We start from the raw sequence: 15,160 nt of genomic DNA on the forward strand, positions 1-15,160 counted from the left end.
AGGTACCCTATCCAGTGGATGACTCAGTAAAAGCTGCTCCCTCTGTGTTGCTGTGTCCCCTTGCTGGTTCCATGACTCAGTAGAACGTGGACTCAGTGTAGCTGCTACGTTCCTACTCAGAGGGGAACCTTCTGCAACGTCCTCTTCCCAGAAGCGCGCTAGCGCAGCTGCCGGAAGTAGGCTTGAGTCTGGAGTTAACGCCCTCGTTGATCCATGAGTCTACCTTTCCGAGTGTAATCTGAATACACGTCACGGCTCTGGGCATCCCAGTCTCCACACAGATCACATTCAAAGAAGCACAGTGTCCCCCCCAAAAGTGATGTGAGAATCCCAGTCTTCACTGGCACCTCTCAAAAACTGTTCAATATGATCCAGTTTTAGGGCACAAACTCCTTGGAAGACTCTTTTCCTCCTTTGCGCCTGGCTCAGTTCCCTCATTTTTCAAATTGCTCCAGAGCAATTTCGCTCTCACACTTTCTCTGAAACCTCTGTCCGTGAGCTTTTCACTCTTTTGTCTCCTCTCTTTCTTCTTCATTTACTGTAGCTTTTTCTGTCTATGTTCTGCAGATTCTATGATATAAGAAAAAGGAATTGTGTTGAAAAAGATACATTTTCCCTTAGATTGTGAAAGAATAGGGAGAAACTGAGCAAGTGAAGCTAAAATCTCTCCTTACCTTCCCCACTGCCAACTCTAGCTCTCTTCCTACCTTACCTGTCTTCCTAATTCTCTAACAGCACAGCCTGGAAACGAGGCTGAGATAGACTAAATGATTCTTTGGTAATTTCTGGAGTGGGGAACGTTCACATATTAATACTCACTGAGCGGATCCTACGTCTGCAGAAGCTTCTGTTAGATCCCGAGGAAAGAGGAAGGCAAGTTATGCGAATAATCCCTATTCACAAGGAATTTGCAATCTCATGAGTCAGACTGGATCACATGCAATAGATTTCAAGGAAGAAAGTCACTAGACGGTGAAAATGACCACAGCTGTACACCCACGAGCAGCCTGTTACCTGGATATTGTGCAGACAGCAAGAGCGGAACTGTGGGGAAGCCAGGGAAGTTTTCATGAAAAAGGTAAGGACTGAGTAATTGTTTAGACAGGAAAAACTGTGGAACTAGGGAAACCAGTACAGAGAAAAACCAAAGAGCCAGTGGGCAGAGGGTAGGGAACATACTTACCCACTGACACAGGGGATCTGGGCAAAGTGGGGAGCCTTTGTTTCTCAGTGGGAAGGCAACTCTCCATCCTCTTGAGTTCCCATAACGCTTATTGTGTGACTTGATTGTTAATTTATTCCATTCTGCCTTTTTCTATTTCCTTCATTAAATAACCCCTAGAAAATGCAGACGCTATCTTCCCTTCCCCCACCCTTCCACAGCATTTCACAGTCCAGCCAAATCTGATGGATCAGTAAATACTTGCTTAATTAAACAGAGTTGATGGGTGGCTAGTCAGAGCAGGGGCAGGGAAGTCGAGGAAGGGTCGCATGCTGCGCTGATGAGTTTTAAGTCTAATACTGGAAATCATGGAAGTTCAAACATGTCACGGATGTGATCAGAATCTTTGTTTTTCTTTGGTTTCACGTGGAACGTGGAAGACAAGTTCACCTTTTCACTTATATACTTGTTGCCCGGATATTTGGGAAGCAATGTCTCATAGAGATGACACATAGTACTGAACTTTAAGCTAATTTTAGCTACTGAGACTTTTGAATAAATACATTTAATCTTGAATTTTATGGGCTGGGTAACATACTCTGAGAGTGTCATGGGTGTGAATAAATTTCTTCACAAAGGTTTTTTTATACTGCTGGTTATCAGTCAAGTCTATGATTGGTCCCATGCTCTGAAAGGAGACGTTGGTGTGTTTGAAATGATGACTAAGCATGTGGAGTTGGAAAAAAAATCAGGAATTGGAATTGTAGATTTATACTTTTGGGAAAGATTTACTCTAGCTTTCAGGAGTGTTTTATTGAGAGACTATAGAACTATTTTATCAGACTAATTTCTTCTCCCTCCTGATCTTAGGATATTTTAGAACAATTGCTAGCACTAATATGCTTAGGCCCTTTTATGCAAATTCGTCTTCGATTCTGAAAATCCTATTCATGTGAATTCTTTGTTACTAACATTTAACACAAAGCTTTTTTTTTTCTGATTGAAATTACATGAATCATAGCTGTTGATTGGTGATTTCAGTCAAGCTTTTAATTACTTTTCTCATTTGGTTAACATAAATTTGAATTTTTGACCTAGATATGTTTTGAAAAATTTATCTTTATTTTAATTTTATTATAAAAATAATACTCAATTTGAATATATCTTCTGAATTCATTTGTTTATATAATGAGTGGAGTGTATAAAACAAAGTTGGATTGCTGTTTGTGAAGAAAAAACAACATAGCATTTCTATTAAAAACGGATTTACTTATCTGATGGACCTACCCTCTACCAAAAGAATAAGGCTAAATTGCTACCACCAAGTCTCTGGTGGGACTCCCAACCTAAACTAATGAAAAATTTGTAAGTTTAACATACGTAAACGATTAGAAAAATACGAAGCAAATTCTATTCTGTACACATGAATAGAAGTGTACATATATTGCTGCATTAAAATCCCCTCAAATTGGATTTTAAAAGCAGGGTATTTTTTGCACAGATAGAAAGGCAGTGATGTCACTTTTGGAAGACTGAGAGAGTAGCTCTTCACCTTAATTTTAGAATATTGGGAAAAGGCACATCAGGGAGCCTCGGAAGTGGCTGAGGGATCCACGTACGCTGTTATTCTAAAGACTTCCAGAAACCAGGCTTCTACTCTCTGGACAAACAGGCATTAATAGGGCAGCAGCAAACTATATACATGATATTCTTTTTCTTGGCTTCACAATTTTAGTTAATATATTGGCTTTTTGGTTTAATTCCAATGGTGCAGCTCACAAACGCACGTTTTTTTCTTTTGGGGGCTGGCGTCACAGTCATAAAGTAAAGGTCCTTGACAGCCTGTCCTGTTATAAAATGTAACATCCTTCCCAAAATAGAGAACTGCCCCCCCAAAAGTCATGTGAAAAGAGGGCAGAGGCACAAAAATAAAGTTGGGGATACTTCAAACAATAATATGAACCAAATGTTATTCCTCAGAAATTTCAGTTGTAATAATAGGAGTGTGAGAATTATATGACTTAGAAAAATAGTCAGGAAACTGAATGAGCAATTCAGAGACAGGGAGGAACTGTTGCCACAAATAATTGTTCATTGTACGCTTATTTTCTTAGCCCAGGAGATGAAACTTGTTTGTTTATGAGAATTGGCAATTCCTTCCCCAGACTGGGCAGTGGCTGTCTGAATGTTTCTGTATGAATGAATAATCTCGTCTCCTGGTGGGGCGAGGGTGGGGGCGGGGGGAGATAGGGATTTAGTAATGCCTTTTATGTTTCTGAACTTTTTAGAACTGATATTACAAGAAAATACTTTCTAAAGAAGTCAATCTAGATTCTCTGAATATATTTTGCAAGACAGACCTCTCCGGCAGCCTTATGATTTTGCATAACTTGTAGGGAGAGACTGGACTAGCTGGATGCTTCCTAGCTTTATTAGCATAACCCAGCCCTCTTCCAACACACGCCCAGAACTGCCTCATTAGCCACTGGGATTTGAGCCAAAGCATAAGACCACAGTGAATATAAGGGGAATTACTGGCAAGAGAGCCCTAGACCAGCTTAACACCGAACCTATTACTTTTCCAAGATCAGAAAAATATTATACGAACAAGAACCATTTCTCCATCTCATGCAGACAAGAATTCAAGGTTTTAATCTGTATCTTTTATCTAGAATAATTATTTGTACCATAATAAGACATGCAGCCTGGCTGCACATGTTTAAGTGCGTCTGTTAATCTCTCTCCCTCTCTCTCTCTCCTTTTTTTTTTTTTTTTGATTTGTTTTCTGGATAGCTTTGACATTGTGAACCACAGACCAGTTGGAGCCTGGCATTGAAAGGAGGTGTTCTGCATCGATTTTTTTTTCTTGTTTAAAGAAGTTTACTTCTACAAGAGGGAATCTGAAAAATGACAGGGGCAAAGAGGAAAAAGAAAAGTGTGCTCTGGAGCAAGATGCATACCCCACATTGTGAAGACTTTAAGCAGTGGTGTAGAAGGCGGCTACCTATTTTGGAATGGGCAACATGTTACAATCTGAAAGAAAATTTGCTTCCAGACACTGTGTCTGGGATAATGCTGGCAGTTCAACAGGTGACACAAGGTAATGTATGGCATTTGATTTTCCTGTTTTATGCAGGTTTGATTTCACTTTGCTTTCTTGGAGAAATGTTGCGACCTAAGATCTACCATTTAGCTAATGAAATTGATTTGAATTAACTTTGGGGTAACAAGTACATTGAACATCTGTATGCAAACGTGTTCCTGGTTTGTCTTTTTCTTTTGCTATTTTTTGATGGCTATTGAGCATTGAACCAATTTTTGAATGACATTACATATTTGAAATGTTAAAATTCATACTATGTGAGTAAAAGATCAATAATTGCGGGAGAATGAGCTTTTATAGTTTGACCTTGCTGAAATAGTTTCCTACTTAAGCTGAAAATCAAGCTATAAAATATCTCGTGGCTTGAATACATCATTTTAAACCCAATTAGCAGCACACAATTACCTGTTGTAGCCTTGAGAGTTGCTATAAGCAAGGAACAGAGCTTTCTGTACATAAAGGAGGCTCTTTGCCAAGATCATTATTTGCAAAGAGAATCCTGTATGTCCTTAGAGTTTATGTTTTACTGTGCATGCTGATTTAATTCTGTATCACATTACGTTCTGTTTATTTCTCAAGAAGAAATTTAAACCAGTGCGAAGGCTGATTTTAACTTTCCCCAAGCAGATTCTAAATGATACTCTGAATTTGGATAGGTGTTTTTCTTGCTGAAAGCTGTTAGGTAGCTAATGTTCGTGCAGCGTGTGAGCATTTGTGTGTTTGTGTGTGTGTGTGTGTGTGTGTACTTTCCTTAAAGGCACATTCATCGTATTTTTAAAAACTGATGCAGATGATGATTTCCTAACTGTAGCAAGGGAAGGAACTGGTTTCTCAGCCTTGAGAATTTGTGAAACGCTCCTTGGCTCGGACTCTGTAGGTTTATATTTCCTTGCAGTTTCACTACCTCCCTGGCTTGAACTGTTATTCATACTGTTAAATTATAAGCACTTTTCTAATTGAATTATTCTGTAGCCGGAACAAACCGGTCTGTGTGTTTGTGTTTTTGGTGTGATTAGGAACATCTGTACTGGTGGCTTCACTACGATCCATAATGCTGTCGTGCTTTATGGGATTCCATTTCCCCGAGTAGTCTTCTGTTACATTTTTAATGACCATTTTGCCAATAGCAAAGCATAATAGTGTTTCATGAAAGTGCCGTGTAAATAATAGGTTAGGGCACTTTTAGGCTTGTGTTTATTCAGTTGTAAGTTCAAAATGAGATGCTGCCGTGTGCTTAGAAACTAAGGTGATGAACTTATTAACAAGGGCTTTCTCACCAGATGGTTTCAGTGTATTTTATTTTTTTTCAGTGTATTTTATAAATCGATTTTGCTTTAATTTAATGTAAAGTCAAAGATAAATATATTTTAAAAAATAATTTGCTTTTCATCTTTGTGACATATCAGGTTCATAAGAAAATTTGGGGATATGATGAAGATACCTGTGACACATCATTGGTGTTACTGTTTTTGTCTTTGGTAGCTAACTGGCTTTTCTTTGGGCATGGATACTGAGAGCTTTTGTTTTATGAGTCGTGTGTATCATTGGTCATGAAGAAATACATTGGCCAGCCCCCAACTGATGAGAAGCACAAACTTTCCTCAGCTCTTATGCCTTGGAAGTTGTTCATCTGGCTGTTGGTTCTCTTGGAAGGCTCCCAGTGATTGGGCAAGGAAGCCTACATTGCTAGAAAGAACTTAAAGGTTTTTGTTGGTGTAGGGAAAGGCTAATTCTTCTAAAAGTAACTATTCTTTAAAAAAAAATTCTCTCAGACTTTCTCATGCTTACCCACCATGGGTGAATGTCATAAGCTATCATTTGTTGTAAGGGGCACTGTGCTAAACCCCTTGTAAACATTATCTTCCCCTAACCCAACAAAACCCCAAGAGACAGCAGTCTTCCATTTTCCATATGAGAGAGTAGGGGCTTAGGAAAGTAAATAATTTTCCCTGGACCTTGTACCCGATAAGTGGTAGAGTCAGGACCTGATTCCAAAGCCAACACTCAACATTTTACGCTTTATACTCTACACTGCCAAAATAAATAGACGTTTTCGTAATACCAGCGTTATTAGTAATAGAAGGCATTTCTTTGGAAAGGTGCAAATATCTTTTCCTTCAAATTACCCTTGCGTTTATGCGTCACCTCTGTAGGTTTTAGACGCCAAGGCAGAGTGACCAGGGAAATAGGTGCAGTAGGACACAGAGCAAGGAAGGTGTCTAGTATCGTTACCTTCTATGTGCGTGATGCAGTATTGGCAATCATCATCAGCTCCATTTCTTTAAGAAAACTTAGAGGAAAGAAGGGTAATTTTTGCTCTTGCATCGTAACACAAACAATAAGAAACAAATACGTGTCTTTACTCTACTGATCTTTGAAGCAGCCTTTCAGTTACTCAGCACAATTGAATTATAAGAAATTGTTGAATTCAGTATTTTTTAACCTACAAATACGGAAAATTATGTAGTTCAGTCTAGTAGTTGTGTTTAGCTCTTTCTCTAGAAATGCATTTAAAATTAAGGATAATGGAAACCAACGTTGGAATGTTTTCTACAAGTCAGATACCAAGGAGCCACTTTAAATCACTTTATTAATTTCCCAGTTGTCCAATACAGATCCTTGTCAAGTCATCATTGTAACTGATTCATCTACAGTGTTTTCTCTGCTGACTGTGCTCTTTCTAAAACCGTGTCTTCTTCTGGGCTTTGGACACGTCTCTTTTGTTTACCTACTGCCTCTCTGGCCTTGTTACGAGCCTTTGCTCTTGTCTCCTGCTCCGTCTTACCCATTACACATCAGTGTCCTGGAGACTCAGACTCTGAGTCTTCTTCTCCGGAAATGCCTTCAGCAATTTCATCTGCATAAGAGGCGCTAACCGCCATCGCTGGACTAATGAAGCTTTCTTCTCAACCCGAAACCCACATATTCCACTATACAGACCTAGAATCCTCTAAAAGCACTTCAGATGCAACATGCGTCTTCTGAAACAAACAAACTGAATGAAACCACCATCCTGAAGAGAATTATAACAATAAATAATAATAACAGTAAGTTTTAGGCACAAATGTGAACACCTGAAAGAGCACTTGATGTATCCAGAAGAGTGGGGCTCAGAGAGGATGAAGAACCTGCTGAAAGTCACACAGCAGAAGAGAGGATGTGAACTCAGTGTTCCCGCCCCAGGGCCAGGCGACCTCTCATGGAGGGTCTCACGTCGCTCTCCACCCTTCCCTCTCTGTTGCCCTTCTACACACTGGTGTGCGATCAGCCACCAGGGCCTGTTGTTTCTATCCCCTAACTATCTTTCCAGCCAAGTAGTCTTACTTCATGGCCCCTGCTCCTTACTTCCCTAGTTCACTAAACTGCTGAAATCATATCTGGTGGGTCTTCATTCTCTACTCTGTCCCCTCCTGTAGGCCATTCCACACTGCAGCCAGGATGATCACAAAAATCTAAACACATCACTTCCCTGCTCAGAATTCTTCAGTAACCTCTGTTTCCTCCAAGAGGGAAGCCCAGTTCTTCAGAATAACCCACTAGATCGTTAATAACCTGGGCCCCTTGATACAAAGGTCTGTTCGGAGAGATCTTTCCTCTGCGAGCCCCTCCCAGTCTCCTGGGAAAGATGAATGCTTTCTTACCTCCCACTCCCTTTGTTCCTTTCACATATCTCTGTGCTAGGACTCCACAGATTGTATTGTGAATTTTCGGTACAGCTCTTTACCCACTGGTGTGTAAGCTTTGGAAGCAATGTCTTAGTCTTTATATTCCTGCCAACTTGTATATTGCCCAGTGCATAGACAATAGGTTTTCAACACATGTTTCTCATGATCATTAAGTAAACAATTTAGCTCCTGAAGCCTCCAGCTGTTCTCTGATAACATGCTGCCCCTCTAGGAAGGAAATTAAATTTAAATTAATTCTTATGTTTTCAAAATAAATGTAATAAGTATATTGATAGTAAAAAATATAAAATATGAGTAATTAATGTCTTCCAACTCCTCTTACTTTCCTGAAGTTATAAACTTGTAGCCCTCCAGACAAATCTGGTGAAAGATTTGTCTGTTTCCTTTGTGTTTGATTTTTTTTCTCCAGCCAACATTAACACACGTGTACAGTTTATATGAAAATCTAGACGCCTGGCTTCCTTTGCAAAAAGGGAAATACATGGCCACATGGGGCCCACACTCCTATTTGGCAAAAATCCGCTGGCTCCCCCTCGAGGCAGGGCATGCACTTTGCATTTTGCCACATTTCCCACCGCTCACACACCTGCTACCGCCCTTCCTCCTAGCATGCCTGTAATTACCTGCCTAGCTCTCTGAGTGTCTGAAGTTGTCTCCCCTTTCTAACATGTTTTGTTGAAATGCCTTGAACTTACTCTTCAATAGAACCTTTAAGAGAGATTATGTAAGATTAGGTTCTTAACTTACATCTACAGAACCTTCAGGTCTGTGAACCTACTTCCTTTCTTTATAATCCTATGTATTTTTCTGTTACTTGTTTTAAGAGTATTCTGGGAAGGAGTTTATAGGCTGCACTGGACTACTAAAGGGGTCCCCGAAAGGAATATTTATTCCCCAAAGGACATAAATATAAGTGTAGATGTGCTCATTTCAAAGGAAAAAAGTGAACCTAAATCATTCTTTCACCATGTTCAAGTATTTCTCAGAAATGATTTGTGTTTTTTAAAATATTAAGAACCATTGGGAGCTCCCATTACTAACATCAGGTCAGAGCCATTATAGCTGGCATCTACCACAATGTTCCCTGACTGACGTCCTGTGGGACCTCACAACAGAGTGCAGTTTGAAGACGAACCTTCCAGAGCATGTCATTGACCCACACATGTCACCAGCGTGGTTGGCAAGTGAAGCCGTAGGCGACTCTGGTCTCTAGAGTGGTTCATGCTCTATCCTGGGTGACCACTTGCGGGAAATACAGCCCTTGTTTTCAGTCTGAAAGCTCAAGCACGGAGACAGGGTGGAGACCTAAAACGCATGACTTGCTATATAAGAACCGAATCCCGCTGAGGACGAACATGAGACTGTTTTGACTTGCGTTCCAAAGGATCACCTAGAATTTTTGTTGCCAGACCATGAAAATTTTATGCTGCTGTAGGGTTGCCTGGTGTTCAAACCGCAGTGTTCTGGGCCACAGACAAGAGATGGAGGTTCCTTATAATTATGTAGAGCTTGTGGCAATGCGGGCACCAAAATGTGTGGAAGCTGATCTTCGCTGCACTCCTGAGGGCAGCTTAGTGACATGTGGAAATTCCTGAAGCAGACTGCACTGTGAAGATTCAAGGCTTGTCTGAGAATTTTTCCCTGTGTGGTCATGGTCGTAGCCTTGAGGACTCGGAATCCAAGCATGGCTGCATCTCTCTAACCTCACCCCCTGAACCACTGTAAAGGCATAGATTATAACATAGAGAGACTATAATAGTTTATTATATCTAGGAACTTTTCTCCAGGAAGAATGGCAGCTAAATATGGCTAAATAAATCTAAAACATACTTGCCCTGACTCCATAAAAATGTACCCAGGAGCCAGGAATACTCTGCTAGCTTTTCGCTTCTCCATTTCCCCTCATTCCATGATTCATGCTCTCACCCATAGCAAGAGGCTTCATTCAGGATTTCCAATTTCCCTTTTTTTTTCCTTAAAAGTAAAATGACAGTGATTTGTATATTAAATGGATATTTATATAATCCTGTAGTTAGAATAATACTCCCTGTAATATTTAGACCTGTTCACATGAAAGAACCACAACCTTCCATTCCGGAGGGTGAAGAAGTTTTAGAGTGTAAACCTTGGGAAGACCTGCAGAACAGACTGGCAGTGGTTGTGAAGGGGAGGTGTGCGGCCTGTCTGGTAGCAGGCTTCTGTTTTTGCCAGCTAGGATCCACCCCTGCTTCTTTTAGTAACTATGCCTTGGATTTGTTCGGAGGAACAACCCCGCCTCCATTTTTCGTATAACATGGTTTAAGTGATATTCTAATTTTGGCTCCAGGCTGATCAGTAAACTAAGCCCCCCCCCCCCCCCAGCCAGGATTCTCAGCTTCGGAGGCCTGCTGGAACCACCTTGGGATCTAAAAGAACATTGATGCCTGGGGTCCCGTCTCAAGCAATTAAATCAAGTTTTTTCCTGGGAGTAGTTCCCAGACATGAAGGCATTGTGTTTCTTCTTTTTCAATTGTCCCAGATGTTAATGTGCAGCAGTGTTGAGAGCTGCAGCCAGATACAGATACTGGTCCAGGTGAAGACTTGTGGCTCGTCTGGATAATTAGCACCGCACACCTGGCAGGGACTGGCTCAATGACGGCATCTCCCTCCTAGGCACAAGGGTTTGGGTTTACGACACAACAGACCAGTCATTTCTTATTTTAAATACGGTGATGGGCGATACAAATGACCTGAGTAGTCCAGTCAGCCCGGACCCTTGGATATGTGTGGAACCTTTCAAGAAGAAGGGAAAAGGCATCTTCCTTTGTGCTGGAGCTACCGACAGTAAGGATGAAATGCACCTGTAGCTCCCCTGAGTCTCCGCAGCCTGAAAATGAAGCCAGCTCAGCAAAGGGCACAGCAGAGGGAAACTGAGTCGCGATGCTGGCTAGTACATGTCTGACTGTTCACTTGCGTGCGCAGCCACTTTCTGTTGTTCCTTAGGTTTAAGTTGGGTTACTTCTAATCACCTTAACTACACATTTGAATGTTACTAAAATTTAAAGGTGTTGCACAAATTGTTCCTTATTTTATAAAATCCAGCAAGGTAGACAGTATCATCCTTTATATTTCTGCTCTTTTTTTCATGAGAAGAGGAATCTGAGGCTCAGAACGGTGGGTCACCTGCCCCCAGTTCTAGCGCTGCTGAGAGGGACTGAAACGCAAACCTGCCAGGCCCCACCCTTGTCCCCGCTGCCGTCTGCGCTCCAGCTGGCTTTGGGTGCGAGAGCCGCACCCTGAGCGGGGCTGGCTGGGGCTGACTCCGGGCGGCGCGACCCCCCAGGCCTCCCTTCCCGTCAGCCCCTCAGGCGGCCCCTTCCCGGGACCACAGGACGCCTTCCTGGGTAAAGTGAAACCCAGCGCTTCAGCATGAGAGGGAGGAGGGCTGCGCGGGCGGGGAGAAGCCCCGAGAGCCCCGCGTGGCCCTGCTGGGCTAGCCGCGGGGGAGGGGCTAGCTGCGGGGGAGGGGCTAGCTGCGGGGGAGGGGCTAGCTGCGGGGGAGGGGCTAGCCGCGGGGAGGGGCTAGCCGAGGGGGAGGGGCTAGCCGAGGGGAGGGGCTATCCGGGGAGGGGCTAGCCGAGGGGGAGGCCCGGGCGGGGGGCTGCGCTCTCGCTGGCTGAGCGTCCACAGTAGCTTTCACCCTGCGGCACAGGGGACACAGGACGAAATGTCAGCATGAGACCTTCCTAAAAGCTCGGGAGCAATAAAAGGGGAAAACGGTCCTTATCCTCTATTCTTTATTGTGCTGGAAGCCGCTCCCATCCGCTCAGTTGCCTGCCGGAAGTCTGGTAGGGACCGGTGCTGCCGTTTCCCCTTTCAGCCATATTCAACTAATCGAGTAGTTACATTCTTCCCTTTTAATGTCTCTCGAGTATATCTGATGCCCATTTCCTTGTGGCAACCTCCACGGTAATAGTTGATGTTGCAGTATTTGCTAAGTGCTTAAAATGTGCCACAAACTCTGTTAAACAGTTATTGTGTGCTATACCATTGAATCTTTCTTTAAAAATTAGTTAATTAATTATTTCTAGACTTTATTTTATCACCCAGATTCTGTTTTTATTTCCTGGGAATTGTTTGTTTTTTTGAAGGGGGAGGTAATTAGGTTTATTTACTTATTTTAATGGAGGTACCGGGGATTGAACCGAGGACCTCGTGCATGCTAAGCATGCGCTCTACCACTGAGCTTCACCCTCCCCCCACCATTGAATCTTCATAATAATTATTTATATTTTACAGATGGAGGAAGGCTGCTTAGGTCGCCTGCAGTGCAAGGTAATACGGTTTCTATAAAGCAGAGGGAGTATTTAAATGTGTGTCTAACTCCTGTGTCCATACCCCAAGCTTAATAAAGAGCCAGCATTATTCATTTCTTGCCAGTTAGAATGTCTTCTTATTTATAATTTTGTCCCTTGATTATCTGTTTTCAAACTACAATAAAAAATTTGAATTAGATGGTGGGAATCTTTGTTTTAACTTCCTTCAGCCACACCATAACAAAGGACTTTTTAATTTGCTGTTTCACTCTTTACAGCACCCTTGCTTCACACCATCGCATTGGTGTCTCCCACTTTCCCTCACTGTCTTCCTTCTCATCCTTTCCCTCGTGGCTCCCTGGCGCTCCAGATACCTCCCTGGTGCTGAAACCGCAGGTGTGTGTGTTTTTTTGTTTGTTTTTGTTTTTGGCTTGTATAATGTTGGGAGCCAATGTATACATATTACAAGACTTCATTTTGAAATCGAGAGTTTTTCCCTTCATTTAAATCAGATTATTTCACAGCAAAGGGCTAATATTCCTGAAGTTGACTGGTGCCTGAGCCCAGTGTGAGGTCATGGACTTTGCAATTTGTCCTTGTGTTCCGCAACACACCCTGTCCTTTTATATGAATATGCCTTCACGCCTGTTATTCATCCTCCTCAGACTCAGAGCAGGATATTCTCAAACTCAACTCGAGGACACCTTGATGGTTCAAACCGATCAAAGCATTTAAAAGAACAAGACAGATATTTTATATAAAAAGCAAACACTATTTAAAAGGCAGGATTGAACTTCTGAAAATGTTCTTCCAGACCCTTCAATATCTGGATCTCACATCTGTTCTTGTCTTCATCCTGTGTTCTGGTTACACCGAACTGCTCTTAGTGTTCTAATGGAGCATGCTTGTTTTACCTCAGGACATTTGCACATACTGATTCCACTTACGTGGATAATGTTTCTCCCCTGGCCCCCTTCACCTGATTATATCTTAGCACATTTCAGGCTGGGTTTAGCTCAGTCATTCTCAACCTTGGCTGCATATTATAATCTCTTTTGGCACTTAAAAAAATACCCATGCCCTTGCCCCAGACCAATTAAATCGAAACCTCTGAGGAATTTAGGGCAGACATATAATGTTCTGCACCTCAGCTTCCTCAATTAATGATAAAAAAAATGAAGTAAAATGAGCAGCTAAGGTTGAGAACTATGGGCTTTCAGAAACTGCTTGATACCTCAATTTTGTTTTCCCATTTTACCCTCACTTGTCCTCTTAACTAACTCTGCCACATTCGTTTTGGATTTATATTTGATTTTTCTTCCAAGCTATAAGTTCCTTGAGGGCAGGGATTATTTACTGTCTAAGGTGACCAACCTTCCTGATTTTAGTAATGAATGTCCTGAATCCTAGGCAACCCTTTCAGCTTCTGTCAATGTATTCGGCACATAGTAGGTACTCAAATGTTTCTTGACAGTGAAAGAAAAATCATAACTGAGATGATGGGATGGGGCTTTCCTGGCCCACTCCTGGTGGCCACTCTCCCCATGGAAACTTTTAACCTCTTACTGTTTCTAATATTTAAGCCTGTAGGTCTGTTGCTCGTGCAGCTGTCTGAGCATGGTAATTATTTTCACTCTTATGAGCTCCCTTGTAACAAGCTGCGGTAGGAAAGCATGATGTAATTTGCCTGAACCCCTCTAGCGATTAGAATCAATGATCTCTGATTAGCAATACCTGTCTGCGAAGCAAGAGAATGTGTGTCAATAGGAATTTCGTTTTCATACAGTTGGGTTTCTTGAATACGTGTAAACTTACCCTGAGAGACCCATTCGTGATATCGCTTAACCCCGAGCCACTGGTGCCGTGGACCAGACAGCTGGTTACACTGTGGTTTGCTAATAACGCTGCTAAGACCGCCATAAACCGGCTGCCAGAGGGAAGTCGCTTTTACCATCACCCACACAGTTCACGTTTGGTTTCTTCTATGTAATCCTTGGAAGTGCTTACTACCATCTAATTACTTTGTCTTCCTAGGGTTCTTTATTCATTTCTGTTTTTAAAACTTCTTGAAAAAATGCACAGTCTTTTGCTATGTTCTTGGAAAGAGAGAAGAATAAGACAAAAATCCAGCCCAAAAGGGCCTTATTTTTTTTTCCTTCCTCAGAAATTTGCACAAAAGCATATGAGAATGTCATCTTGTTATTTCAATCTTGAAGCTGCTCTGTTGTGGGTATGTAAGGGTGGGGACATTTTCTTAATGAAAGCTTGTGGAGTATTGGTTTCAGCCACTTTCTGAGTGGATCTGTATAACCCAGGCTGCTGCCAAAGGAGTCTGTGTTTTTGTTTGGAAACCTGAAGGGCGCTGTACGATCCTCTCTCCGTAACATCATGTGAAGTGAGTATTTTGGTGGTAAATGCCGGGGCAGCACAGAGAACAAAGCGATAGTGTTAAAAAGCTGGCAAGGCTTGACCAGCTGCAGACGCATGGCTTTACACCAAATGGAATTTTAAGAGCTCAAGTCCTGCCAATCACACTTTCCCTGGAGAGGATCTCAGGGGAACTGTCTACCCAGGTAATACTCGGGCACTGTGTCCCACTTTATCAGCTGAGTTAGTGTTTAACGCATAGATCTAGCAAAGCTGGAGTGGAGCAAAACAAATTCGGCCTGAGATTGAAATGCTATTTCCTTTTTTTCTTACAAAGCTAAGATCTGGATGTGCTTGTGGGAAGAAAAGAGTCATATCAGAGCTGACCTTGACACGGGCCCTGGGCTTTTTTTGTCGTATCAGTAGTAAGGATGAAGAGACAGTAGAAAAGCAAAAAACGTACACATATGGACACGTTCTTTAAGTGTCTTCAGAGTGTTCAACTTTGACCCCTTCAGTCAGCAGCCCTCCTCTTGGGTGGGGGACG

The 15,160-nt window shown here is 42.1% G+C and overlaps 2 protein-coding genes across 4 annotated transcripts in view; both read left to right on the plus strand.

Moving 5' to 3' along the window:
* The window catches only part of LRRC69 (leucine rich repeat containing 69), a 107,113-nt gene extending 103,074 nt beyond the window's left edge, over positions 1-4,039 (plus strand). Inside the window, exon 9 of the mRNA XM_072949444.1 lies at positions 3,956-4,039. The gene's annotated coding sequence lies outside the window, so the exon portion shown is untranslated. The remainder of the gene's footprint in view (positions 1-3,955) is intronic.
* Positions 4,040-4,061: 22 nt separating this feature from the next.
* Positions 4,062-15,160, plus strand: part of SLC26A7 (solute carrier family 26 member 7) — a 135,250-nt gene continuing 124,151 nt past the window's right edge. For all 3 annotated transcript variants that reach the window (XM_031691146.2, XM_072949441.1, XM_015243978.3), the window contains exon 1: positions 4,062-4,262. In XM_031691146.2, the coding sequence (XP_031547006.1) occupies positions 4,070-4,262 (193 nt within the window). In that variant the 5' untranslated portion in view covers positions 4,062-4,069. The remainder of the gene's footprint in view (positions 4,263-15,160) is intronic.

Source organism: Vicugna pacos, chromosome 25 (genome assembly GCF_048564905.1).
Source record: "Vicugna pacos chromosome 25, VicPac4, whole genome shotgun sequence".
NCBI classification, from domain to species: domain Eukaryota; kingdom Metazoa; phylum Chordata; class Mammalia; order Artiodactyla; family Camelidae; genus Vicugna; species Vicugna pacos.